Source organism: Myotis nattereri, assembly GCF_964212035.1.
Source record: "Myotis nattereri genome assembly, chromosome: 8".
In the NCBI taxonomy this organism is placed as follows: domain Eukaryota; kingdom Metazoa; phylum Chordata; class Mammalia; order Chiroptera; family Vespertilionidae; genus Myotis; species Myotis nattereri.
The window spans coordinates 68373711-68400216 of record NC_138083.1 but is presented as its reverse complement, the minus strand read 5'-3'; the positions used below and the strand labels follow the sequence as shown (position 1 = coordinate 68400216).

The window sequence follows — 26506 nt, the reverse complement described above, 5'->3', positions numbered from 1 at the left end:
TTGGGGAGTCAGCTGTGGTTCTGCCGGGCTTGACTCCAGGTTCCGGTCTGCTCCTCATCGTGGAGCCTGCAGCCACCAGGGCCGCGCTCTTCCCATGGCAGGTCCCTAACATGCCATTGGTCCAAGCAAGTCACATGGCCACACGCTGAGGCCGCGCAGGCCTGATGTAGGTGAGCCTTAGCAGAGAGCCTGGTCTATAGTGAAGTCAGAGAGTGGCAGCCACTCGTTATCAGTGCTGTTTTGTTGTTGTTATGGTTACCAAACTTGCTGGCACAATCTTAGGGTGAACTAAGATGTGAATCCATTGTGTCTGGACTTATGCTGCTGCCGGGACACTGGGAAGAAGGTGAATAGGGGAGGCGGTCATCACAGGTGGGCCTGGGCACCCTGGGCAAATCGCCTCACTCCTCAAGCCACATCTGGAAAATGGGTCCGTCACTCCTACCCCAGACAGCTGCATAGGCTCCGGAGCGGCTGCAAACCCCTGTACTGCCTCTTCTGCTGCGTCCCCTGGGCAGGCCCCTGAACCTCTCTGCGCCTCTGGTTGTCATCCGTCACATGGGGATGACAGCATTGTGAGCCTCGGTTGCTGGAGGGTGAGATGATGAACACTTGACCCTTAGGAGGACAGTGCACCCAGCAAAGGCTCAGCCGGCGCCTCACTCGCCACACGAGCTCTGTGCCTCACGAGCTTCTCTCCTCCCACTCCTTCTTCAGGGAAGGAGAGCTGCTTCGAGAGGATAATGCAGAGGTTCGGCAGGAAAGCCGTCTACATCGTGATTGGTGACGGGGTCGAAGAGGAGCAGGGAGCGAAAAAGGTACTTCTTCCACCTCGCAGCTGCTTTTGCTCCTCTCCTGGGCTCTTTCGTGGTTTTCCGGGCTCTGTGCGCACCTGCTGCTGCCTGGGCCCCCTCCCGGCTCTTTGCAGGGCGACCTGTTCCCATTTGCACATCGCAGAAGCATCCTGAGCAATTTCCTCCTGCAAATCCCCCTCCGTGCCTTCGGCCGCCGCCCTGGGAGCCCTGGATTGTTTCTGGGACAACTGCTCCGAGCGGGAGACGCTCTGTCGGGGCAGGCTGGTGGGGGGCTGGTGCATGTGTGTCTTTTATTTAATTCTTACTGATCATATGTTCCAGGAACCCTTCCCAGTTAATAAAGACAGCATTAAGCTAATGAAAAGGAAAGCCCCGCATCTGTGATCTCAGGCCCGAGAGGAGAGGGGCAGGGGGCTCTGGTAGCTGCAGCTCTGTTCTTGGAAAAGAAACAGCTGCCCAAGGCCTGGGTCTGGGCCTGTCCACAGCGTCCCGGGGACCTGCACCCCCATCCCAGAGGCCTGGGAAGTGGATTGTTAATGTCACGGAGCTTAACTTGGGGACCTGGTTTCCTCCCTTTCCCCGGTAACCAATTCCAAGGAAATGCAGCCACGTTTAGGGTCTCAGAGGCTGAGCCGCAGAAGGAGAGGGAAGGCCCCGAGGGTGTGGGAGAGGGGCTCCGGAGAGGAGGGCTCAGAACCTGTGCATCCACTGCTCCCTCCACCTGGAAGGCTCCTTCCCCGCCCCCCGTCCCCCCCCCCTTCATCTTTCAGGTCTCAGCCCAGCAGTCCTTCCTGCGTGAAGAGTTCTCAGGCCGGCTCCCCCTCTGCCCTTCCAGCTAGATCAGCTCTGCCTGTGACTCCCTCTTCCGCACCCCCCACGGTCCTTATTCTTTCTTCAGGACATTTTCCTCACTTGTCATGAGAGGATTATCTATGTACTCAGTGGCTTAATGGCAGATCCTCCACCTACAGTGTAAGCTCCATTAGCTGAGCACCTACTGTGTGCCCAGGTGCCGGCCACTGTCGTTGGGGATCCCGCAGTGAGCAGAGCAGACAGGGCTCTCACCCCTCACTCGGCTCACAGGCTGGGACAGTAAGCACCTAAGTGTAATGTGCTGTCAGGTAGTGAGCAGAGCTTTGGGGGGAAACAAAGCAGAGAATGGGAACAGAGGGGACTCTAGGGGTGGGCAGGTTGCAAGTGTAGTTAGTGGCCAAGGCAGGCCTCCCTGCGAGGTGACATCTGATTAAAGTGGGAGGAGGAAGAGAAGTGAGCCAAGTGGATATCAGAGGGAGGGCATTCCCAGAGAGGAACGAGATGTTCAGAGGCCTGCGGGCTGGAGCCCCTGCAGGGAGCCAGCGGGGCCACAGAGGCCGCCAGGCAAGTGGGGAGGGGGGGAGGGGGAGGGAGGGGAGCCCTTGGGAGGACCTCAGCTTTCACTCTGAGCACTTGCTTTAAGAGGAAGTGCTTTCACTTGTATTTTTATTTATTTTTCTTAAATATGTTTTTATTGATTTCAGAGAGGAAGGGAGAGGGAGAGATAGAAACATCAGTGATGAGAGAGAATCATCAATTGGCTGCCTCCTGCACGCCCCCCACTGGGGATGGAGCCCACAACCCAGGCATGCGCCCCCGACTGGAATCGAACCTGGGACCCCTCAGTCCGCAGGCCGACGCTCCATCCATCCACTGAGCCAAACCAGCTAGGGCAGTGCTTTCACTTTTAAAGATGAATTGGTTTAGAGCGGTGGTTCTCAACCTTGGCTGCACATTAGAATCACCTGGGAATCTTTTTAAAATCCTGATTTCTGGGCCTCATCCTCCGGAAATAAACAGCATTTCCGGAGGATGAGGCCCAGAAATCAGGATTTTAAAAAGATTCCCAGGTGATTCTAATGTGCAGCCAAGGTTGAGAACCACTGGTTTAGAGGGAAAAGTATTAAATTAATGACAGTAACAGGTGATACACAAGGATATGGCCAAAGTGGTGGCCTGAGTCACGGGAATTGTCCATGAATCACTGGAGTTCCGGAAGCGTGTGCCACGCCCAGGGCGCGGTCTGCACGGTGAGACTGCCTGCAGCCCACTGCCAGGGCCCGGGGGCGTCGAGAGCCCCGCTCCCTCTCCCAGGGCAGATGGAGCGGGAAGCTCTGCCCTAAGCCGTGACCCTGAATGTTGAGCTTTGGGTTGGAGAGCAGCTTCGGCCTGTGGCCCTGAGCACGCCCTCTCGTTCTCACCTGGAGAATGTCAGGGCCATCCTTGGACCAGTCACTGCCAAGTGCCCAATTGGATAGGGCGCAGATATTTTTAAACGACCCCTTTCTTACCCTGAAATGAAATACTAGTGATAGTATGACCTATAACTGCCCAAAACATCAGTATCTAGTGATTCTATTAGAGAAATAACAGGGAAAATTATTTACATTCATGCCCTTAACTACAACTCTTTATTACTGCCACTAGTGGTTTATTTCCTCCTTAAAACCTTCCTGCAACGAGGGAGTTATTCCACTTCATTTTGCAGGAGACAGATTTGAGACTCAGAGGGGTTAATTAATTTACTTAAGGTCACACAGCTGCTACAGGCAAACTGATGTGCATTTTGCTCCAAGCACCTGGCAGGGAGGAGACAGACTTAGGAGTTTTTAACACAGTCAGACTACACCCCTGAGCTGACTGGGGCGCACGCCCCCACACCCCGACTCCCCTAAAGCCCTCCCCAGTGTCGGAAGCAGCAGCCCTGCCCACTAGTGAGGAACGCTGTGTGCCAGCAGCTCTCCTGGCCTGGTGGGTGGGAGTCATTAGCCCCGGCCGCCAGACACCTGGGCAGCGTGAAATATGGCGACAGGACAGAGGGCTTTGTTTCGGCTGACAGTGTTGTTAATATCTCCATTTTAGCGGGTCATTTGTCTCCACCTCTCCACACGTGATAAATCCACCTGCGCTCCGGACCCATCAGGCCCGGGAGGGAGGCGACCGAAGTATCCCCTCCCTCCTTTGTTCACATCCTCCCGGAAAAATGAATGACCGTCTTTACAGGGGGACAGGAGTGGCCGGGTGGCGACCAGAAGCCACCCTGGCAGAGGAGGGAAGGGTGGGCGGGGCGAGGAGAGCGCGGGGAGCTGGGCGACTGGAAGCCATTAAAGAGATGGCATCTGCCCTGATGGATAGCATTCTGCTTCCCTGGAGCAAGAGAAGGTGCTCAATGGTTCTGACCAGCTAGCAGCCCACCCTCTGTAAACAAGAGTGAGTGAGAGGAAGATGTGTTTGTTGAGGACTTGGCTTGACGAACTCACCTTTCCTCTCCTCCTCCCTGCCTTCCTCCTTCCCTTCCTCCCACGAATATTTCTTGCGCACCTGTTATGTGCCCGGAGCCGTGGGATGCTGCAGCGAACCTGGCATCCAGGCTTCACCCCTCCTCGGGCTTTGCACTTGCGATCCTCAGCCTTCTCATCCTCTGGGGCCTGCTTAAAGGTCACCCCTCCACAGAGGCCTCCCCTGGCCCAGCCAGCAAAGGGAGACACCCTCCCCTCAGCTGCTTTCTACCCTCCATTCTGTTTCCTTCAGAGCACTTCCCACGAGATAAAATTATCATGTTTATTTCTCGCCTGTGGACGTATCACCGGTGACTCCGCTGTGACCCCCACAGGTGGTTGCCGCCTACCCCGAGGCCCCTTGGGGACACAGTGGTAGACAAAGCCGCTGCCCTCTGGGTAACCTCCCCCCCCAACACCCTTTACTTAATCGGGTGCACAGAACCCCTTTTGCCATGTAAGGTCGCACATGCACGGGTTCTGGGGACCAGGACACGGTCTCTCTGGGTGACGATTACCCTGCCCACCGTAGCCGGGAAGTGCAGTTTCTACCCCGTGGGCCTGAACCTCAGGGCAGCAGGATGCGTACAAGAACTGCGGGCAGCCACTTGCTGCTTAGTCAGTCCTGTAAGGCCAGTGACTGTCCGGAGGAGGCCCGTAGCTGTTAGCTGCAGGCGGCAGGAGGCCCAGACAGTGATGACGGGAAGCACTTGCTTACCCAACAAGATCAGAAGTAGCTGTGCCCGAGGACGTTCCGGGGGCACAAGCCTCCCTTCCCATCATTCTGCTCTACCCTTGGCCTTGTCTTCTCTGGTTTGTGGCTTCGTGGCCTCAAAACAGCTGCCACGGCTCCAGCATCACATACTAACATGACAGCATCCAAAGAGGAAGGGAAAGTAAGGAGGAAGGAGTTTGCCTCAGGTACTTCTCTCTAATCATGGAAGCAAACCTTTCCCAGACGCCCCCAGCCAACTTCCCTGTTGGCTTCAACAGGTCACACGTCAGGGAGATACCGGCCAAATCCCTGGCAAAGGAATAGGGTCGCATTGCTCGCTTAGATGATCACAGCTCCTCGCCTGCATCTGGGCACGGCGCTGCCACATTCAGGGTCTGGATGCAAAGGATAAGGACGGATGCTACTGGGCAGGCAACCACTTCAGCCAATGGGTACATTTTCCAGCGACAACATGCAGTCAGCTTTCTTCTCTGGAGCCAGACATGTCCTCTCTGTGCCTCAGTTGCCTTGTCTGTAAAATAAGATAGGCATGTGCCTCTCTCGGAGGGTTCCTGATGGGGTTAAACGAGTAATGCATTGCATTACGACTATGATTACAATCACAGTTATTACTAGCTTGCCACCAATTTAACTCTAGTTAAAGTCTCGTCTCTTTCTCCTCCCTCACTTGAAAAAGATGTTTTTGTTTTGAGTGTTTTTGTTCGTTTGGGTGACTCAGCAAGATAATAAAGCACCTAGCACAGTGTCTGGCTCAGTAACAGTAGGTTCAAAAGACTATTATTTAAAACATTGTGTGTCAAAACATTGCATATCTTACTTATTGTTTAAACTCTGAAGACCCCCCAAATTCATCCCTTCCCATACATATCCTGCTTGTCCTGCATGCCTCCTGACTTGGTCCTGCTTATACAACATATCCTTGTAGAAATAGACATGCCGTACATACACATAATCATGACAGCAGCTGGTATTTATGGAGCACTTAGTATGTGTGCACTGTGACTAGCCCCGGCGATGGGACGCCCCGGCGATGGGACACAGCACACAGCTTACGTCTTACAACAGCAGAGTGACTTGCTTCAGGTCACCCAGCAGGTGGCGGTAGAGCCGAGCATGGACAGGACACTGCTCCTAAGCCTCATGTTGTGGAAGGAGTTCACGAACTTCTTTCCCACAGGAGTGATTTCAACATTAACACACCCCTTCCCGGACCAGCCACCACTTCCGTTCTAGCTGCACACGACCTATACCAGCGATTCTCGACCTTCATCTCGTGGCACGCGTAAACTAAATTCTGCGGCACACCAAAAAAAATTTTTTTGTTGATTTGACAAAAAAAAAGAAAAAGAAACGGTGTAATTTTGATTCGTTCACACCGGACAGCTGTTGTTGTGTGGCTGTTGTCATTTTTTTCTTTGGCAGTCTAGGGAAAGAGGTCAGTACCCCTGACTAAACGGTCAGGTGTTGCATGCTTTACAGATTCTTGCAGCACGCGGGTGAAAATCAGTGGCCTGTACTATTATCTACTCAATGTGTTCCTTCCAATCAACTCACTTCTGTTTAAAATTGGAAAACTGGGTCAGCTTTAGCTCAAGCGGTTACTTCGGTTTCTGCTCATTGCGGACACATAACCCTACCTTAAAATTGGAAAACTGCCCTAGCTGGTTTGGTTCAGTGGGTAGAGCATTGGCCCAAGGACTGAAGGGTCTTGGGTTGGGGATCGAGTGCATGTGGGAGGCAATCAATCGTGTCTCTCACATCGATGTTTCTCTCTCTCTCTGTCTGTCCCCTCCCTTCTACTCTCTCTAAAACTCAGTGGAAAAATATCCTCAGGTGAAGATTAACAACAACAAAATTTAATTACTTAATTAAAAATAAATTAAATTTGAAGAATTGATCCTGCCCTGGCCAGGTAGCTCAGTCGTCCCAATATGCCAAGGTTGCAGGTTCGATCCCTGGTCAGGGCACATACGAGCCTCAACCAGTGAAGGCACAGATAAGTGGAACAACAAATGGCTCCCTCTCCAGCTCTCTCTCTGTCTAAAATTAATAAATAAGCCCGGCTGGTGTAGCTCAGTAGCTGAGCATCGACCCATGAACCAAGAGGACCCTGGTTTGATTCCTGGTCAGGGCACAGCCCGGGTTTTGGGCTCAGTCCCCAATTCGGGGCATGCTTGAGGCAACCAATGGATGGATTCTCTCTCCCTCTCTCTTCCTCTCCCTGAAATCACTAAAAACACGTTTTTTTAAAAAATAAAATCAATATATAAAAATTAAAAGAAAGAAAATTTGATCCCATGGCAGTAACACAGAGCGACCGAGCATCACTGGCTGTAAAGAAAAGGGAAAGAGAGCCGAAACCGGTTTGGCTCAGTGGATAGAGCGTCGGCCTGCGGACTGAGGGGTCCCAGGTTCGATTCCGGTCAAGGGCATGTACCTGGGTTGCAGGCACATCCCTAGTGGGAGGTGTGCAGGAGGCAGCTAATCGATGTTTCTCTCTCATCGATGTTTCTAACTCTCTATCTCTCTCCCTTCCTCTCTGTAAAAAAATCAATAAAAATATATTTAAAAAAAAAAAAGGGAAAGAGAAAAACAAAAAAGTGACAAAGAAAACCAATGAACCTCCCCTCCTGCTCACCAGGCCTGCGCCGCACTCTGTTCCCACGGAGATGAGCAGGTGTTAGGGAGGGAGGGGCTGGCACTCGCGGGGATGTTCTCGAAGGAGCAGGACTGAGAACATTTTAAACCAGTAGCTTTCTCGCTGTGTGGTGAAGGCCACGCGGTCCCAGCGGAGGGGAGAGGGTCAGGCAGCGCAGAAGGAACTGATCAGAACAGGCCCAGCAGGGACCAAACCGGGGTGGCCTGGCTGGTGGGTACCGGTTTGCTGACAGCCTTCCGTGCCTCCCAGTTTGGAAAATGCCCACGGGCTCTGCTGCCTCGGGTTGCCGTCCCACAGGGCTCTAACCCTGGGTGCGGCGCCCAGGGGGCCTCGGGGTGCGGAGCAGGGCCTCACGGGGGGCTGGTGTCCTGTGTTCTGTGTTCCAGCACAACATGCCTTTCTGGCGGATATCCTGCCACGCCGACCTGGAGGCGCTGAGGCACGCCCTGGAGCTGGAGTATTTATAGCAGAACCCGCGCAGCACCCCTGCCCGCCCAGGCGCCCCCCACCAGGCCCTCGCCTCCCGCCAGACGCTGGACACTGCGCCAGGCCCCTGCAGCCGAGAGGAGCCGGGACCATCTCTGAAGCTGTTCTTCCCGTCCAGACGCGGGTCCGGAGCCGCAGGGCACCCAGCCGTGGCTTTGGGACGTTTAACTTTGGGGAGAAGGGCTGCCTGGGAGTCCAGACTTTCCTAGAGGCTCGCAGAGCAAAAGCGAGGCGTTGCTGATCTGGGGGAGGGCTGGGGACGAGGCGCACCTGGGGACAGGCTCGGGTTTTCTTCTTCTTCTTAATTTATGGACTAATCTCATTCCCCCCTGTTACGTTCTCACTCCTGTGTCGTTGGTTTCCTTAGTCGTCGTCTGGTTTTGTGTTTTAGACGGGCGTGTGGAGCGCCGGGTTCTGAGGCAAGCACTCCGCTCCAAGGGTGCTCTGGGGGGACAATCATCTGTGAGCAGTCGGTGAGGGAGGCGATTCGGGGCTGTGGGGAGACTGTTGCTTATTTTTGTTTAAGGACCTGACCTGACGTCGTGTGGACAGTGCACGTGCCTTATGCTGCCATCTTGTTTTCTAGGGAGAGGGGACCCTGGGGAGGAGGCGGAACTTTGTGATGGAGGAAAGGCATTAAATAAAACCACGTTTACATTTTGAACGGGGTAGGGTGTCGTTACTTCACGACTACTCCTGAGGCTTCTGAATCGGTTGGTCTTTCCAGAACCTGTTCACTTACAAAGGAGTAAAATCCAACTCACACTTGCTTAAGCCAAAAAAGAAAAGTCTTTGCCCTAACAGGTTTGGCTCAGTGGATAGAGCGTCGGCCTGTGGACTGAAGGGTCCCGGGTTTGATTGCGGTCAAGGGCATGTACCTTGGTTGCGGGCACATCCCCAGTAGGAGGTGTGCAGGAGGCAGCTGATCGATGTTTCTCTCTCATCGATGTTTCTAACTCTCTATCCCTCTCCCTTCCTCTCTGTAAAAATCAATAAAGTATATTTTAAAAAAAAGAAAAGTCAAGTCTTCGGAAACTTGAGGCGATAGCTCCTCCAGGCGTAGCTGGATCCAGGCGACCAAGCTATTTCCCCCTGTGTGGCCTCCCTTCCCCGGCAGGCTCTTCCCCGAGTGGCAAAGAGGCTCTGAGAATCTTCTAGCAAAACCACATGGGCAGAAAGAGTCACGGGCTCCATGGAGCTGGGTTGGAGTTTGATCCCTTGTGAGCATAAAGCTGGGGAGAGCTGGTCCCCCAGAGGAGAAGTCAGTGGCTGTTACTAAAGGAACTGGAGGAATGAGGGTTGGGCTGAAAAATACAACTTCCAGTCCAATGGTCAGGTTTGATTTTCAGTGAGTGAGCCAAGGACCCGTGGGTGGGACGGGAGTTCTGAGGACATCTTGAGTACGTTTGCTGCTCAGAGTCCCAAGCAGGGCCCGGACCCACCTGGTTAGATGCTAAATACAAGTAAAGGCTCCTCCCTCTCTCCTTGTTGGTGAAATCCAGGTTTACCAATTGCTGGTATATGCACGTCGGTGGAGATGGGAGAGGCCGCGGTGATTGGAGTCTCTGAGCTAGTCTGATGGCTAGAAAGCCATCCCCAAGGGCGAGATAGGCTCCCCTCGCTAGACCCTGCGCTCCCTTGGGGCAGGTTCTGTTGGTTTCAATTCTGCACTCCAGATCAAGCACAGAGTGGATGCTGATACCTATTAGAATCCCATTCTAGATGAGACGGAAGGAAGGATGAAAGTACGACTGGAATCATAGTCAGATGGACATTTGGACAGATGGATGAATTTGTGGTTAAATCGTTGGATGGATGGATGGATGGTTGGTTAGGTGACTGGATAGTGGAGAATTAGAAGGTGAATGGCTAGCTGGGTGACAGGAGGATGGATGGATAAATGGATGATTAGCTATGTTAGGATGACTAGATGGATGGTTTTCTATATAGAGTGATGGGTAGGCGGATGATTGGATGGAAGACTGAATTGATGACCAAATGCTTGTGTGGTGAGATGAATGGGTGGACGGCTGTTTGGGTGAGTGGGTGACTGTGCGGTTTTATGGGAAAATGAGTGAGTGGATAACTGAGTGGATAGATGTTAGGATGGACAGATGGAGCTTGTTTCTAGCCACAGTCTCCTCCCAAATGACAACACCAGCCCTTCCCCGCGGGCCTCACGGTGCAGGTGCGAAGGCAGAGGAAACCAGTTCTGTGAATCAGACGACCTCCTTCTTGCCCCATCCCAGGGAGCCTCGCCTCTGCCGAGCCACTGCCGCCAAAGCAGGGCCGTGGTGGTGTCAGCGGTCTGGCCCGGGACACCAGGAAAGTCCTGGCAGGTGTGAGTGGTGGTGCTGCAGCCACTCATTCATCCCACCTGGTCAGGCGGGGTCAAGGGGTCAGCCATGTACCAGGCGCTCTTCTCCACTTCCGGGTGCAAACGGACAGAAGCCGTCCCTACCCTCACGGAGCTGACATTCCTGCCAGGGAACACGCCAGGAAGCAGGCAGATGCATGTGCCACCCAGGCTTTCTCACTCACCAGCCTTGTCCACGAGAAAAAAGGTGGAGAGGGCGGGGGGCCGAGCAGGAAACCAGCACACACACACCCTGTTCCTCCACACGCCCGCCCGGCACAGGCTGGCTTCCCGCTTGAGTCACACCGCGTCCCCTTTCAAGGTCAGGAGGCGAGAGCAGGCCACGTGACCTCAGGGGGAGGAGAAGGCGGACCTGGCGGCTGAGGCCAGCCAACATCAAGGAGACCCGTTGAAGGGGGTCCTGGGAGTGTCGCAGTGTGTGTCCAGAGCAGCGTTCAGGCCCCACACAGTGGCCCGTGCCTGTCCAGGGGTATTCACGGCGGGCCTTCTTGTGGGTTGAGATTTTGACTTTCAGAATGCCTGGCCTGGCGCTGCTCGGCCAGCGATGGGGGCTGCCTTCCTCCTCAGACCCTGGCTGCGGGTGGGGTGATGTGGTGCTGTCACCTCTGCACAGGTGACAGCCGAGATCTGACCCGGATGGGGAGAAAAGCCGGAGGACGCGTTCCAGGGAGAGGCCGGAGGTTCAGAGCTCCCAGGTGAGCAGGAGGGAGCTTTCCGGCTGCAGGAAGAGAAAGGCGGCCCGAGTGCCAGAGGCCTGGGCAGAGGCCAGGGGGCAGAGGGCACGGCGGGTCGGATCCGGTTGGACCCTTTTGGTCATGGATTTTGTTTATTGGAGTAGGGTTTCATTCCAGATCCAACGAGGACACCAGCGTTTTAAGCAGGAGAACGGCCACTGTGGGGAGAATGGCTTGGAGTGGGAAGGATGGGGGCAGGGCCTTTGGTCACGGACTCTCCGTGAACTTAAAGGAGATTTTCTAGCTGTACTTACAGTTCACTGCCCAAAGCGCAAGTATGCGTCTTGGTGTATTTTACCCGTGATTGCCCTTGGATGAGCGCCACCCAGATCGAGAGGGAAGATATTTCCAAGCCCCAGAAAGCTCCCTCCTGGCCCTGCCCAACCTCTGCCCACGTTCCTCAAGCTTCTGGTTTGTCACCTCGTTTGGCCTGATCCAGTCCATATACTAGTAAACGGGCCCAGGCAGAACGTCCCTCTCTGTGCCCGTCTTCGTTCCCGCATGATGCTCTAGAGATGGCTCCGGGCTGTTGCATGGTCTGCAGTCACTCTGGGCAAAGGAGAATCCGAGTGGAGAAGCTGGACCGTTCTCCCAGCACCGGTCAGCCCCGGCCTCGGCGCTGGCGGAGCTGTGCTCCCCGCTGACCACCAGAGGGCAGTGCGATGCCGCGGCCGGCCTGCGCCGCCCGGAGGTGCCCTTGAAAGGCTTCCCAAAGCATCTCCTCAGGCCCCGCCCAGGCTTCGGTGGTCCACTGACTTGTGGCCACATGGAGATCCCAGGAGAGAGGAGTGTCTGTGCTGGGAGGCAACGGGGCACGTGGTGGCCTCAGGAGCCATCGGCCCGCAGGGCTGGGAAGCGCTTGTCCGAGCTCTGCCCAACTTTAAATGTTGCCTGCTCTCCAGGCTCGCCTGTTTGCCACAGTCCCCACCACACCCTATTGTCTCCCTGACACACTGAGGCCAAGTCCCAGTTACCATTGAGCATCACACACGCTGGCTGTGTTCTTCATAGTGGAGAAATATTTTTCTATCAAAAGTGGAAAAACAACAACTAAACCAAGGCACCTGCATGTTACAAGGAGAAAAAATCATGCACAAATCTATTCTAACCTGTTTAATTTACAAAGAAAGCATGTCTGTGTCTACTTCCCCACCCCCCCACCCCCACCCCCCCACCCCCCCACCCCCACCCCCCCACCCCAACGTGTTCCTCTGGTTTCTGTTCTCAGCCTGGCCCTGGGAGCAGTTTGTAATTCCCATCTTAACCACTACCCTATATCTACCTCTGTCTGTTTTTGTGTGGTTTTTCTTTACACTACTCTTTCTTAATATTTTTTATTGATTTCAGAGAGGAAGGGAGAGAGAGAGAGATAGAAGCATCAATGATGAGAGAGAATCATTGATCAGCTGGCTGCCTCCTGCACGCAACCCAGGCGTGTGCCCTGACCAGGAATCAAAACATGACCTCCTGGTTCATAGGTCAATGCTCAACCACTGAGCCACACCAGTCGGGCAGTACCTTTGTCCGTTTTGTCCACCACTGTCCCCAGCACCTGAAACCGCCCAGCTGAGAATGAGTACCTAATTAAGAATGAATGAGTGAGTGAGTGAGTGAGTGAATGCGTGGCTTTTATACAAAAGCTTCTCCAATAGTGACAAAGGTATAGTAATGGTTAAGAGCAGGCATTTTTTGTGTGTCATCAGACTGGGGTCAAGTTCAGCTTCTGCAACTAAATAGCTGTGTGACCTCAGGCCGCTTTCTCAGTCTCTCTGGGCCTGATGTTATCAGCTGCAAAAAGCAGGTTATTACAATGCAATGTACGTAAATTGCCTGAAATATAGGAGATGCTGTGTAAATGAACCTCCCTTCTTCTTCCCTTTATCAAGGTGAACGAAGGTCAGTGCTGGGTTGTTTTAACAAGCTGTCTAGTGCCCAACTGGCCTGGCCTTGGGCTATATGCTGGGCCAGGTAGACAACGGTTTCCCATTAACACCATGTCCTGGCCCAGATGGCAAAGCCAAAGGTTTAATCCCCGGCCACATCTCTGGGTGAGAACTGGCTTGTTCGACATCCAGCCACCCCTCCTCCTTCTGCTGTGCTTTCCTGAACTGAAGAGGCCAGAAAGCTGGAGCTGCCCCGCAGACTCCCTTACAGCCAGGATCTGGAGCAGGTAGGGCCCACCAGTCAGTGCGGTCACAGAGACTGTATAGGTACGAGGTCAGTGGGGAGAACGGTGGCTGCACAGGGGGCATGTGCCTGCAGGTGCTGACCAGAGCAAAGCTGGTGCGGGCCGACCTGATCCTGCGGGAGCAGCACCACCCCCACCCAACCTCAACCGCAACCCCCACTCCCACTGGTGACTCAGTCCCGCCGTGTGGCTTTCTCCATCTTCCTAGTGATTCTGTAAATACTCATCATGTTCCAATCAGATCCAATCAGGGAAGCAGCCAGGTCTGGCCCAGGTGTTTGGCGTAAGTAATATCTGATGGGAATTGGACCTTATCCTGGGGTGAGAGGAGCTGGGGAAGTGAAGGTCTGAAAGGGGGAATAGGGGGTCAACAGCCAGGCAATCTGAAAAGCCGTGGGGCACATCCAGCCACCCAAGTGAGTAGATAAGTCAACGGGGAGCCGTCACTTCTGCAGCCAAGCATCCAGGGGTGGGCCAGGCACTGGAGTCCAGGAGTCAAGAAGACCTGGACGCAGCGCTGAGGACAGCAAGGGCCAGGGAGCCTGCTGCCATGTCTGCAGCTGTCTGTCGCCAGGTTTCGCCACAGTGACCTTGCAAGGAAAGAGGCTGCAGCTGAAACTGGACAACCAAGGGGTCGGGCTGCCTGGCACTATTTGAGCCAATTCAGCAGGGATAGGTTGAATCATATATGAGCATTTATTACAATAATGCCGGCAGCATGGGGGAGCAGCAGGTCACCCACGAAAATCTGCTCTGCACCCTCCCCCCATAAGCCAGCGGCTTATATGGGGTACAAGGACGCAGATTACGTGGGGAAGTGGGCACAAGGAATAAGAATGGGTATAATGGTTACAAGCAACGTGGGCTGAAGTTTTGCAAAGGGCAGGGGACGTCCGAGACTCCATTGTTTCCTTTCCTCAGCAAGGTTGTTACATAACAGGCACCTCCCGATGGAGAGGATGAGCAGCATCTGCAGGTGAGCTCCCAGGTCCCCTGTGTAACTCCCAGCCAGGTTAGAATGTGCTGTCTTTAATCAGAACAAAACAATCACAGTTAACAGTGCATGATGAATAGTTCTCCTAAGTATTTCTTATAACTAATAGCTAGTCCCCAGTATTCTGTTTCTGCCCCTAACACTGCTTCCCTATCCACCTTCAAAAATCTCACACAAGTTGCTCTTTTGGTCAATTCTAACTCAGAACCATTCGAGGAAAGGGATTCTGGGAAATGTAGTTCCCAGCCTAGCCAAATTGACACAGTACAGATTCCACACCTGTGGGTTTACCAAACCCTTCTGCTCTAACTGGCTGGATAGATTCTGCTCTCTATGGCTGACCTGACTGACGGAAACTTTGGACAGTTCTGCAGTGGGTGCTATCAATGTTTTCGTCAACCCGGGGCCTTTTGTGTGGACAATTTCCCACCTCAGGAGTCTGCGCCAGAAGCAGGCAGAATCTCACATCTCCAGCCTCCCTTGCAGGTGGACTGTAAGTACGTGAACTACGCTCAACCCATCAGATGATCTGATGGCTGATCAGATGGTTGAACCTGGATACCATTTTGGCCTATCAGATAGACCAAGTGGTCGGCAAACTGCGGCTCGCGAGCCACATGCGGCTCTTTGGCCCCTTGAGGGTGGCTCTTCCACAAAATACCACGTGCGGGTGCGCGCCTACAGTGCGACTGAAACTTCGTGGCCCATGCGCAGAAGTCGGTGTTTTGTGGAAGAGCCACCCTCAAAGGGGCCAAAGAGCCGCATGTGGCTCGCGAGCCGCAGTTTGCCGAGCCGCAGTCTGCCGAGCACTTGGTCTGATAGACCAAGATGCAGGTTTAGCCAATTAAATATCTCAGGTACTTAGACTCAATTGTCAGATACACCCACGTGGAACCTAGGTTTAACCAATGCAGACACACCCATCTCACCTCCCACCTCAGCCGCCCTCTCTCCCTCCCTGAGCTCCTCAGCCCCACTCCCACCCCGAGCCCCCCATCCGGCCTCACTGCCGCCTTCTTTCCTGAGCGAAGCCAGGTTCCCGCCTCAGGCCTTTTACCTTTGCTCTTGTTCCTCCAACCAGGTGAGTAGCTCTCAGTCCTGGCTGCCCATTAGGGGCACCTGAGCAGCTTTGCAAAAGGTACAGATGCCCGAGCCCGAGAGAGACCATTGTCATTACCAGGGAAGTGGCATCTGGGCATTTCTGGTTTGTTTTATATCTCCCAGGTGCTTCCAATGTTCAGCCAGGGTTTAGAATCGCTGCCCCAGAAACCCCGGCTCTGTCCCCCGGCTCTGTGAGTGTTTGCTCACAGGCAGCTTCTCAGAGAGGCCGTAGGCAATCACACCATCGGAAACCCCCGCGCCCTGCTCGTCTACCGTCAGTGCGCGACCCCAGCTTTATATGCACATTTGACGGCTTCCCAATGAGGACACCAGGTGGGTAAGGGCAGAGGCCGCACCGGTTTTGTTCAGCACTTGTCTCCAGAAACTAAACATTTTTGAAGTTAAAAAATGACAAGAATACCCCATCTCCAGAAAGAGCAGTTCGATAGTTCAGTTAGATTTCATGAGCTCTGTGGCCTGGAGCTAGTCACTCACTGGGCCTGTTTCTACAAGGGCCAGTGGGAGGTCCCATGAGAATAGCGAACAGCACTTTTTGGGTTGACTCATGACCAAGGACAAAGGGAAAATCACAGCCCACTGTGGGAAGGCCTCGGACCACCCCCCACAAACAGCAGCCTCCCTGCCTCTCTCACTCATCTAAGCCACACGGACTCCTTGCTGTTCATACAGAGCGCCCTGAATGAACCACGCAGCCCCCTTCCTCCCTGCTCCAGCTCTCGGGGCTGCAGTTCTGCATAGTGGCCACCAGGTGGCGAGAGGACTTAATTGCCTTCAAGATCACCCCTAGACCATCCTGGCCAGTCCTGGCCCCTGCCTGGCCATTGCTAAGAGAAAAGAGCAAGGACCATGGCAGAGCCCATGGTGCCCTCCCTCCTCTCCTCATTCATGGAGTCAGAGACACTGGGCATCTGGAAACGCTGGACCCAGACTACAGTCAGAGGAAGAAGGGCCCCCAGTCCTGTCTGGATCGGCCAAGTCCTTCCCCTCTTATCTGACCACTCCTGACCCTCCCGCACAGCCGCCTAGGATGAGTCCCAGGGGCCCCTCCCTGTTTCCCTGCCCATCTGCATGCCATCAACTGAGGGCTGTGACCATCTGCATACCCTCAACTGAGGGCTGTGACAGGCATTGTGCTCTCCCACAATGCAGGGCCGCGCTAGACCGGTACCAACATGGAGCAGCAGCCAGGCTTTAGGTTACATAAAAAAGGGGACAGGACAGAAGAGTGTGTATCAAACGCTGCCACTTGTGCACAGAAAGGGGGAGGAAACACCCTCTGCGTTGGTTTGCAAATGCGGACTTGGGGACACACAGGCCGGAGACCAGGGTGGCTGGGCGGGACTAACCCAGGGCCCACTTCTCACATTTGAGGCCTAGGACTGTATTACCTAGTGAAGTCAATAGGAAAAGTGAAATGCAACAATTTATTTGAAAATAACCATTTCTCTGCTTTCTTGTACAGGAAGCTGCGGCCAGGGTGGCGAGGCCTGGAGTCGGGTGAGATTAGGGGACACAGCAGTGAAGGAGACAGTAAACTTTGACCGGGGATGAGGCTGAGACTGCCCGGCCGGTGTGGCTCAGTGGATTGAGTGTCGTCCTATGTGTACCATGAGGTCGTTGGTTTGATTCCGTCAGGGCACATGCCGAGGCTGCAGGCTTGATCCCCAGTAAGGGGTGTGCAGGAGGCAGCAGGTGAATATTTCTCATGATGTTTCTCTCTCTCTCCCTTCCTCTCTAAAAATCAGTAAGAACTTCCTTTTAAAAAGAGTCCGAGACAGAGGATAACAGGGCTGTGGGTGGGGAGTGGCTACAGAGGTGGCATCTGAAAGATGCCCTGGAGAACAACACGGAAAGGCGTGCCAAGCAAGGGCCCAGAGACGAGAAAGGGCCTGCCTGTTGGAGCCGAAAGATGACAGTGGGGTGACTATGCCTTCCCCTCTCACAGCCTCGGCCTCTTCCCCTAAAATGGGGCTGTGCCACCTAGTCCGTGGTCTTCAGGATAAAATGAGAGGATACCGGGAAGGTGCACATCTATGCCCAATAAAAAAGGAAACTAAACATTTTTGAAGTTAAAAAATGACAAGAATACTCCATCTCCAGAAAGAGCAGTTCAATAGTTCAGTTAGATTTCAAGAGTTCTGTAGTCTTGAGCTAGTCACTCACTGGCCTGTTTCTATAAGGCCAGTGGGAGGTCCCATGAGAATAGCGAACAGCACTTTTTGGGTTGACTCATGACCAAGGACAAAGGGAAAATCACAGCCCACTGTGGGAAGGCCTCGGACCACCCCCCACAAACAGCAGCCTCCCTGCCTCTCTCACTCATCTAAGCCACACATGCCTCCTTGCTATTCACTAAGCACATCAAGTTCACACCTGCCCCAGGCCCTTTGCACTTGCTGGCTCACTCTGTCTAGGATGCTCACCCACTGACTCATCCCACAGCCAGCTCTTCATTCAGGATTCAGGTCAAATGTCCCCTCCCAAGAGAGGCTCCTCATGTTAAGAGCTAATGAATCCACCTTCAGAACCCCTTGGTCCTACTCTAAGCCAGCAGTCGCCAACCGGTGGTCCGCGGGTCATTGGTGGTCCGTTAGGTCCGAAAGGTTGGCGACCGCTTCTCCAAAATATCCCATCTTGTACTAACTTATCAGGTGATCACCTTGTAAGTGTCCAATCACTATGCTTTACACCTGAAGCTAACATAATAGTGATATCAACTGCAATTGAAGAAGAAATATTTTTTTTAATACATTTTTATTGATTTCAGAGAGAGGGAGAGAAACATTATTAATGAGAAGAATCATTAATCGGCTGCCACCTGCACGCCCCCTACTGGGGATCATGCCTGCAACCTGGGCATGTGCCCCTGACCAGAATCCAACCCTGCAGTCCACAGGCCGATGGTCTACCCACTGAGCCAGACCAGCTAGGGCAAGAAATTATTTTTAAATTCCTGTTCGCTTCCTGTCACAGCAAATGACCTGAAGGCCAAACGCAGCCCATTCCGATTCTGTACAGCCTGTGAGCTGTGACTAACGTTTATATTTTTAAACGGGTGAAATATATATATATATATATATATATACATCACACACGAAATTCCAGTGACCAGGGTGGGCCGGGCAATGTGAAGTCTCGTGCTGCCCACTCAGCTCTGAGTGAGGCCTCCATCCTGGCCAGGGAGGAACTCCCTCCCTCCCACTGCTTTTCCGAGACCGACCCAGGATTCCCCTTGCTTCACATCTGGGCCAGAAACACTCAGGGCACTGGGCGAGGGGCCCTTACCGCTGAGGTGCCCACCGCCGCGGAGATGTGCGCGGCCGCTCGCAGCCCGGCCTCTGTTAGGCCGTGAGAACCTGACGCGGCCATCCAGGCCCCATGGAAAACTGCAGATTGGAGGACGACCAAGCCACTTTTCCAAAACAGTTTAATTTTAAAAAGGTGAGGAGTCTGAAGAAACTGGGGAGAAGGGGGGGAACCCCAAAGAGCATACCGTGTTGTGAGTCTACTGGCTCAGTCACAAAGAAACACCGCCGTCAAAAAAGATATTTAAGTTTAATACAAATTTTATACAAAGAAAATGTGAAAAAATACTTCCATATGCTAAAAGCAATTATGCTTCACAAATAAGGCCAGCTAGGCTATTTTTTTTTTGTTTTTTTGATAACTGCAATTCACAAATGTTCTTTCTCTCCTGTTTTCCTCTAATACTCCCTTCTTACTTCTTCTCTAAGATGGGTAACTAGCTGGAAACTGTACAGTCCGCATCCTCTTAGCAACAACGAAGAGAAAGTAAACGAGACTAAAATGTACAACAAGATGGGCTGGAATGATATCGTACAATTAATTTCCTCATATACATACATCCCCCTCTGCTTGCTCAATGCTTTTTGTTTTACACAACCAACAAAATGGGGCCACGGCGTTCGTAGTGTAACAGACAGCATGGCGGGCGTGTCCTCTCACACTGCCTTGGTTTCATGCTTACATAAAAACGTAAAATCCCCTCGTATAAATACTACAGACATGCTTCCTCCCAGGCTCGGCCGTCCTCGCTGGGTCCGGCCTCCGGCCTCCCCGCCGCAAAGCACAGGCCCGCTCCCCCAGCGCGCGAGTGTGTCGGAAGGAGCCACCACGCACCGGAGGGATTTCTCTCGGTTCCCGAGGACTCGAAACGCCCGGTGTCCTTCCCTCCTGCGCTGCGCTGAGCGGGGCTGGTTTCTGCTTCTCGGCTGTAAACAAGGACACTGGGTTTTCCCTTTTAGGAGGGGCGTCACCGCGTCCTTCTGCGGCCTCCGGGCCCGGGGAGCTCGCACCGGATGAGCAGCAGCGCGGTGTCGGGAAGGGAAGGGGCGATGGCCTGGTGGGGGGTGCCCACGGCAGCACAGAACCTGCGCCGGCACTCACGGTCCCGGTGCCGCCTCCGGACGGACGGGCACGGCCCACCCCTTCCAACACCAGAACGTCCTTTGTGTGGTTGGGTGTGTTTTTCTAATCGCTTTTCTTTTTTCTTTTTCTTTTCTCTTTTTTATAAGTTAAAGTCAATACAAATATAAAAAGGGGAGGGTACTCTAAGTTCAGCGACATCCACAAATTGTACATTATTTACACCTAAAGCGTGAGTTCTGTGGGTGGACGGTCCTCAGAGCTACGGGGGGCGTGTGTAGTGTGGGACCCTCAGTGGGAAGAAAGGCCGGGTCTGTGTGGAGTCCGCGGGGCCGGAGGGGGTGGTCTCCCGCCTCACGTGTCTGCGCCGCTTCCCGGCGGCCCGGGGTCTGCCTTCTTCCTCCGGGGGGCGGGCGGCTTGTCCCTAGTCCCAGAAGGGGTCCAGCCGAGACTCTTTCGGGAGGAGGCTCTTCGCGCTGGCGCTGGCGTTGTGCTCGGAACGCGACGATCCTCGCTTCTCATCGCTGCCGCTCCAGCCGCCGGACTTGCTGCCCCGGGAATGGTCTGGGAGGAGAACAACAGAGAGAGACAGGCTCAGCGCTCCGCGGCTTCCACCGGAGCAGAGCTCCCCGGCCGCACAGCGCCGAGGGGTGACCACTGCCAGCCCTGCCCCCTGGGGGGTGGTCTGCAGAGGACCAAGGCAGAACGGCTTCCTTTCTTAGGACTTAACAGAGCGGGTTGGAAAGACAGGGTGTCATGCTCACGGAGAACAAAGATCAGAGAGGAAATGGCCAAGGAAGGCCTTTCTGGTGCGGCACCCACACTGGGTAGCCCCAGGACGTGACCCCAAGCACCCCGTGCGCCTGGAGCCACCCTCAGGCACAGGAAAAGGCACCCAAGTGTGACGTGTGACCCACCGACTTACATCAACCTCAAGCTTCTTTGATCCATTTACAGGAAACTCGAAAAACAGACTCACACCAAACCACCCAGAGGAGCAGGTCACAGAGGAGGAGGAGGAGGCACGTGGACCAGAGCAGCCAAGGCCAGCTGGGAGCACAGACCACCGGCCCCAGGAAGGACAAGCCGGAGGGCCACCAGAGAGTGTGGAACCGAGTCGGACCCGAGACAGCTTCAGACCACAGGCAAGTCAGAAACGGGGAGCCGAGAGCTGGGCGATACCTGTCACGCCGTCGAACGGGCCAGGGGCGCGGGCTCCCTGGACAGGCGCCTACGGGAGCCCTGGCAGCAAGCCACCGGGTCCTGCACATCCGAGGTCATTTACCAGCTCAGACAGACGGGGCAAAACTTTTACGATTTCTCCAGGGTGGGTGGGGGGAGGTAATAGCTGACTGAAGTCGTCAACTTCAAGTTTTAGAGACAGAAATCGAAACGAGGGAGAAAGGGGCCATGTCACCATCTGGGGGGTGACGCGTCTTATCGCCTGGCTAGTCCTGAGCCATTTCGGGAGGGTCGGGAGGGCCGGGAAGAGAATGGAAGGATCTCCAAGGTGAGGGCCTCACACACTTCTCAGTCACTGCATCACTGACCCGCAGGCAGGAGTCTGCGGAGCGGGGGTCAGGGGGCGGCATTTCTTTTTTTATATATATTTTCAATTAGTTTACATTCAGTATTATTTTGTATTCGTTTAGGGTGTACAGCATAGGGGTTAGACAATCGTACACTTTACAAAGTGATCCCCCTGATACCATACCTAGTTATTAACAACATTACTGACTGTATTTCCTATGCTGTACGGTATGTCCCTCGGACTATTTTGTAACGACCAATCTGTACTTCTCAAGGGCTGGCTCTACCGTAACAGCCCTGACTGGACCTCTTCGTAGCCTTCTGCCCGATCTGCGCTGCCTACATCAAGCATGTCAAACTCGCGGCCTGCGGGCCACACGCCTCTTTACTTGCCCGTGTTAGCCGCAAGTTTGACCTGCTTGGCCCACACCATCAGTTCTTCTGGAAGGACTTTGGGGAGTGCTGTGGATGGTCATCTCCAAATGTGAGAAAATCCTGCAACAATGCAGTCACGCCACATCCAGTCCCCCTGCTCGGGTGAAAGCAGAAGAAATGGGCGTGGGCTGAGCTGGGCCGGCACCTGTAGGGCCTACCCCCTCCCATGGACGGGACTCGGCGCTAGCTGGTACGGCTGATCACTGCAGGGGAGGATCGGTGTTCACCTGGGAGCTTTTATGAAAAGAGCGAGGATGTCCCCTCGAGAAGCTAAACCTACGCTCTGGCCGTTTCCATGGCCACCAGAGGCCCAGTTACGAAGAAGTACAAGCCAAAGCAAGACCCATCACTCAGAAGAACCACAGAGGACACACCCCCAAAGCACACACCCGGGCCTTCGCACGCCAGGAGTGGGTCCGGGCGGCTCCGGGGGGCGGGGTCATACTTACACTTCTGGGCCGGGTAGGTGGGGTGCGGCTGGTGGTCTGTGGCGGTTGGGGCAGAGGCAGGTTGTTGCTAACTGAAGAGATAGCACAGGCATCCTCAGAGTCTATCCGCTCGAATCCACACCCCCACGTGCTCACCACTGCTGGCCCTCGTTAGGCCACTGCTCTTAGCACTGCTTCTCCACTTAGTGGTTCACGGGAGACTAAAGCTTTTTAAAAATGCATATGAGACCATAAGCAGGATCGCTGGACACAGCACGGCGTTACCGGTGGAAATGAGATATACACGACATCAAAGCAACTCTGGAAGCCACAGGTCCTCAACATTTGAAAGCAAAATCCTCAGAGCCATGAACTCAGGCGCCAGACCACAGCAAGGTGGGAGGCGGCACCAGGCAATGCCGACTGCTGAGGGCAGGCAGTAGCTAATCCAGGGCTCGGACACAGAGCAGGGAGGAGGGAGGCGAGGAAGGTGCACAGAGGGCGGCGGGCTGAGGGCGGGCTACAGACACGCTGTCAAGTGAGCCAGGTTCTCAGCTCCGATGACAGGACACCAACCAATCACATCGGAAACCGAAGCGTCAAAAGTGAGTGGCATGAAAGGGGTCTCCATAGAGTGAGAACAGTGAAGAGCTCGTTAGGAAATGATTGGAGACACGACCAAGGGGGAGACAGGAACTCCAGGAAAAAGCAAGGCCGCACAGGAACGGGAGTGTAATCCCAGCACACGGATGCGGAGACCAAGGGGACGCCCCAGTGACAGAAACACAGGTCCGTGCATTTCAATTCCCCAGACCGGGCCCAGCCTCCAGCGAGAAGAAACGGCAGTTACAGAACAGCTCCCGTCCTCAACCTCGATGAAGGCGAGTCGGAGCGGAGAAGGTGGGAGTCTGGACAGGACGGGGTAGGAGAAGTGAGGGAGGAGACGGGCCGCCAGGGGACCGAGCAGGACTGCCTGGAGCTGGCAGAATAGGAACCAGAGGGTAAGACTTGTATCTGACCGTGGGACTCACAGAGACATAAAATAGTGAGAAGTCACTTGGGATGAAATGGGAGAGATGTCATCTATGACCCTAACGCTCATCTCTTTTTTTGTTTCTTTAAATTTGGATTCTTCACTGTTTGAAGTATTACATGAGTCTCCTTTTCCCCCCATTGGCCTCTCCCCGGCCATTCCACCCCCCAGCACATGCCCTCACCCCCGTACTGTCTGTGTCCACTGGTTATGTAACTCATATGCATGCATGCAAGTCCTTTGCTTGATCTCTTACCCCCTCACCCCCCGTCCCCGGCCTTCCCTCATAGGTTGGACAGTCTGTTCGATGCTTTGTCTCTGGTTCTGTTTTTTGTTCATCAGTTTGTGTTGTTCATTATATTCCACGAATGCCTAACTCTCATCTTTTAAAGCTGGAAATCAAGGAGCAACTTCTAAAGATAAAGTCCAGAAACAGAAGTATAGGGAAGGGCATTATTCACAAATATGGAGGTAAGTTCCACACGCATTATACACAGCAGTGAGGCTGGGACTGGGCATCGATTCTCCCTGTACTGTTTTATTTCCTCTAATTATATGCACATAATGCTTAGTCACACTTTTTAAACTAAGAGACAACAGGCCCATGCCCACCCCAAGGAAGCTCAGACGCCCTGCTAAACCTTTCTTCCTTCCAACTAGACTCCTCCCTCCTCCTGCCATCCTGGTACCAGATGCCTAGAAAGAGCTCAGAAACCCCGGTGTTCTATTGAGCCCACTGCCCGCCACGAGATTTCATCTGCATTGTCCCCGACAGCAAGGCTGGCAGAAGCTAAATCAGACGCACGAGGAAGTCGAAGGGGAACTGTGTGTCTTGCTCACCACTGAACTCCCAGCCCTAGCACTGCGCCTGGCGCCCGAGACACTCAACCAACTCTTGTGCGCCTCAACCTTCTGCAAAAAGTCCAGCGCTACACACTCTCCAGGAATCCAAAGTAGAACTGGGGGGGGGGGGTCTTCCCTCCCCCTCCTGCTACCCCACCCAGTCCACAGACTCCTGGGGATCATGCTCTCCCCAAAACCCACCTGGACCAACCCTACCAGAGCTTCTACCAGCACCTACCAGAGCGTCCTGCCTCCTCTCTCCAGCAGGTTACTTAGTTCTTATAAAACAGAACCTTCTTTCCCACCCTCTTGGGTTGTGTGCTTTAGGTGGGAGTCAGCCAATGATGGCCCAGATCCAGCCCAAGGACTACTTTTCCAAACAGTTTCACTGGAGCGTGGCCATACTCTCTGACGGACATATTACCTACGTCTGCTTCCACCCAACAGGGGCCCATGTGGCCCGAGAAGCTTAAAGTATTTACATGTGGCCCTAAGTTTCAGAGTCTGCTGACCCCTGGGCTGGGATATACCTCATTCGCCTCCGAACGGGAATACGATGCAGCTCCCAACCACAGTCATGTCTACCACCCGGCTTATTCCAGCAGATTCTACACACCTCGGCATCAGCCATTCCCCATCAGCCCGGGGATCCCACCCCTTTGCTGCCGCACAACCTCAACAGCGCCCCCTGTCTGAAACAGCGCTTCTCCATCGTGGGCCTTTCTCACTCCACCTGCACAATTCGCACACACCCACAATCCTCCCACATACCACTTAGTTCATGTTTTAAGTTCAAACTCATTTTTAAACTTAAATAAAACGGACGCTTTTATAGCACCACCCAAGGAAGAAAATCATTAATACTTGCCCATATATAGAAGGCAACTCTACAAATAAACAGTGAAAAGCAAATTGTAGTATTAATTTGTTAAGTGGGTACCATGCTGCTCAGGTCTAAAGTCTGCTCGCTCTGTGTTAGAAAGAGGACTAGAAAATATCAAGGAAAAGACATCTTAGCACCAAAATGCACCTGTTCTCGGAGATTCTATCAGGAATGGAAGGGGGGGTGGGTGTGAGGAGTTACTTTTCCAACAGGTGGTTCAACTGCATTCAATGCCAAGTTCATATTCTCCACACTAACAATGAAAATCACTGCATCCTCCACACACTTAATATGCAAAAGGGAGAGAAAATTTTTGAATTATCCAGCGGAGAGAGATCTTAGAGCTGAAAAACCTTGAATTAAGCAGAATTGTCCTCAGTGAAGATACCTTCTTGGAAGCCTTCTGAAATGACCCACAACAGGTGTAGAGGGTACAGGACAAAGACCCTTCGGGCCAAAAAGGAGGACAGCTCAAATCTCACAGAAGAGAAAAACCAAAATTCAGTCTTGGAAAATCTCCCAATGCAGCCTGCCAGTTTATTTATTCCTAAGAGGAATGGTTTTTACAGAAAGATCATCCATCCACCTAAAATTTTTCTTCATTTCCCTAGAGGCTCGAGTGCCCTCATCCCCCAAACACAGGTGCTGGGAATCGTGTCCCTCAGCTTCATTTATCGTGGTCATTTTCCTGGTGGCAGAAGGGCGGCCCGACCCCCAAGCACATCTCCTACCCACCCAGGTCCACAACGGAACCCCCTGTCCAGATGAAGTCCTATGTGGATCCCCAGGAAGTAAACACAGCAGGTCCTCAATAACACCGTTTTGTTCAGCGTCTCTTCATTACAAGACTGAAGCTTATAGCCACTGGCCTACAGTAACACCGGTTGCGTTAAACATCGTTTCGCTTCAAGTTGCACAACCTATCGGCAACATTCAGTGAGGACTTACTGTACAGGCAAACACTGGTCACTTCAGAGGTGTCTGACAGCTGCCTTGCCCAGCCACTCCCTCACCCCCACTGACCCGCCCAGGGCACCCCCAAGGATCCCTAAGGATCCACGGCAGTTGGACATCCATTAACCCTTCAAGTTCTCTCTAAGGAAATGGCTTCCCCTCTGCCCGCGTGGAATGAGCGCGCCATTCACCCACCAGGGGGCAACGTACCAGAGCCTTGGTTGGAGCCTAAGAGAATGGAGGAGGGCGTCTCCCTGGAGCCAGAAAGGTCGAGGGTCTAGAAATACAAAGAGAGAGAGATGGACTCACGGCACCGGGGCCCAGGGAGCCCCCAGGGGAGTCCAGGGATCCTTGGGGGTGCTCATTTCTGCCCCCGAGGCACCTCTGTGCCCTCTGCCCGGTGAGGCAGGCAGCGGAGGCAGGTCAGCGGGGTTGGCCCCCCCACCTGTGCGCTGTCCCCAGGCCCGACAGGCTGGACCACAGCCCCGGGGCGGCCCTGACTCAACCCTCAGCCTCAGCTCCTAGAACACTCGCTGCCTCCGCGCCTCCGCTCAGTGGCCTGCCAGCCCTCCAGAGCTCTGCCATCTCCAAA

At 53.8% G+C, this 26506-nt stretch overlaps 2 protein-coding genes across 5 annotated transcripts in view; one reads left to right on the top strand and one right to left on the bottom strand.

Moving 5' to 3' along the window:
- The window catches only part of EYA2 (EYA transcriptional coactivator and phosphatase 2), a 209133-nt gene extending 200120 nt beyond the window's left edge, over positions 1-9013 (top strand). For both annotated transcript variants that reach the window (XM_081096726.1, XM_081096725.1), the window contains exons 15-16: positions 718-818; positions 7908-9013. In XM_081096726.1, coding sequence (XP_080952852.1) covers positions 718-818; positions 7908-7988 — 182 coding nt within the window. In that variant the 3' untranslated portion in view covers positions 7989-9013. The remainder of the gene's footprint in view (positions 1-717; positions 819-7907) is intronic.
- Positions 9014-18961: 9948 nt separating this feature from the next.
- The window catches only part of ZMYND8 (zinc finger MYND-type containing 8), a 108976-nt gene continuing 101431 nt past the window's right edge, over positions 18962-26506 (bottom strand). For all 3 annotated transcript variants that reach the window (XM_081096941.1, XM_081096939.1, XM_081096940.1), the window contains 2 exons: positions 26125-26191; positions 18962-20372 (listed from right to left, as the gene is read on the bottom strand). In XM_081096941.1, coding sequence (XP_080953067.1) covers positions 20233-20372; positions 26125-26191 — 207 coding nt within the window. In that variant the 3' untranslated portion in view covers positions 18962-20232. The remainder of the gene's footprint in view (positions 20373-26124; positions 26192-26506) is intronic.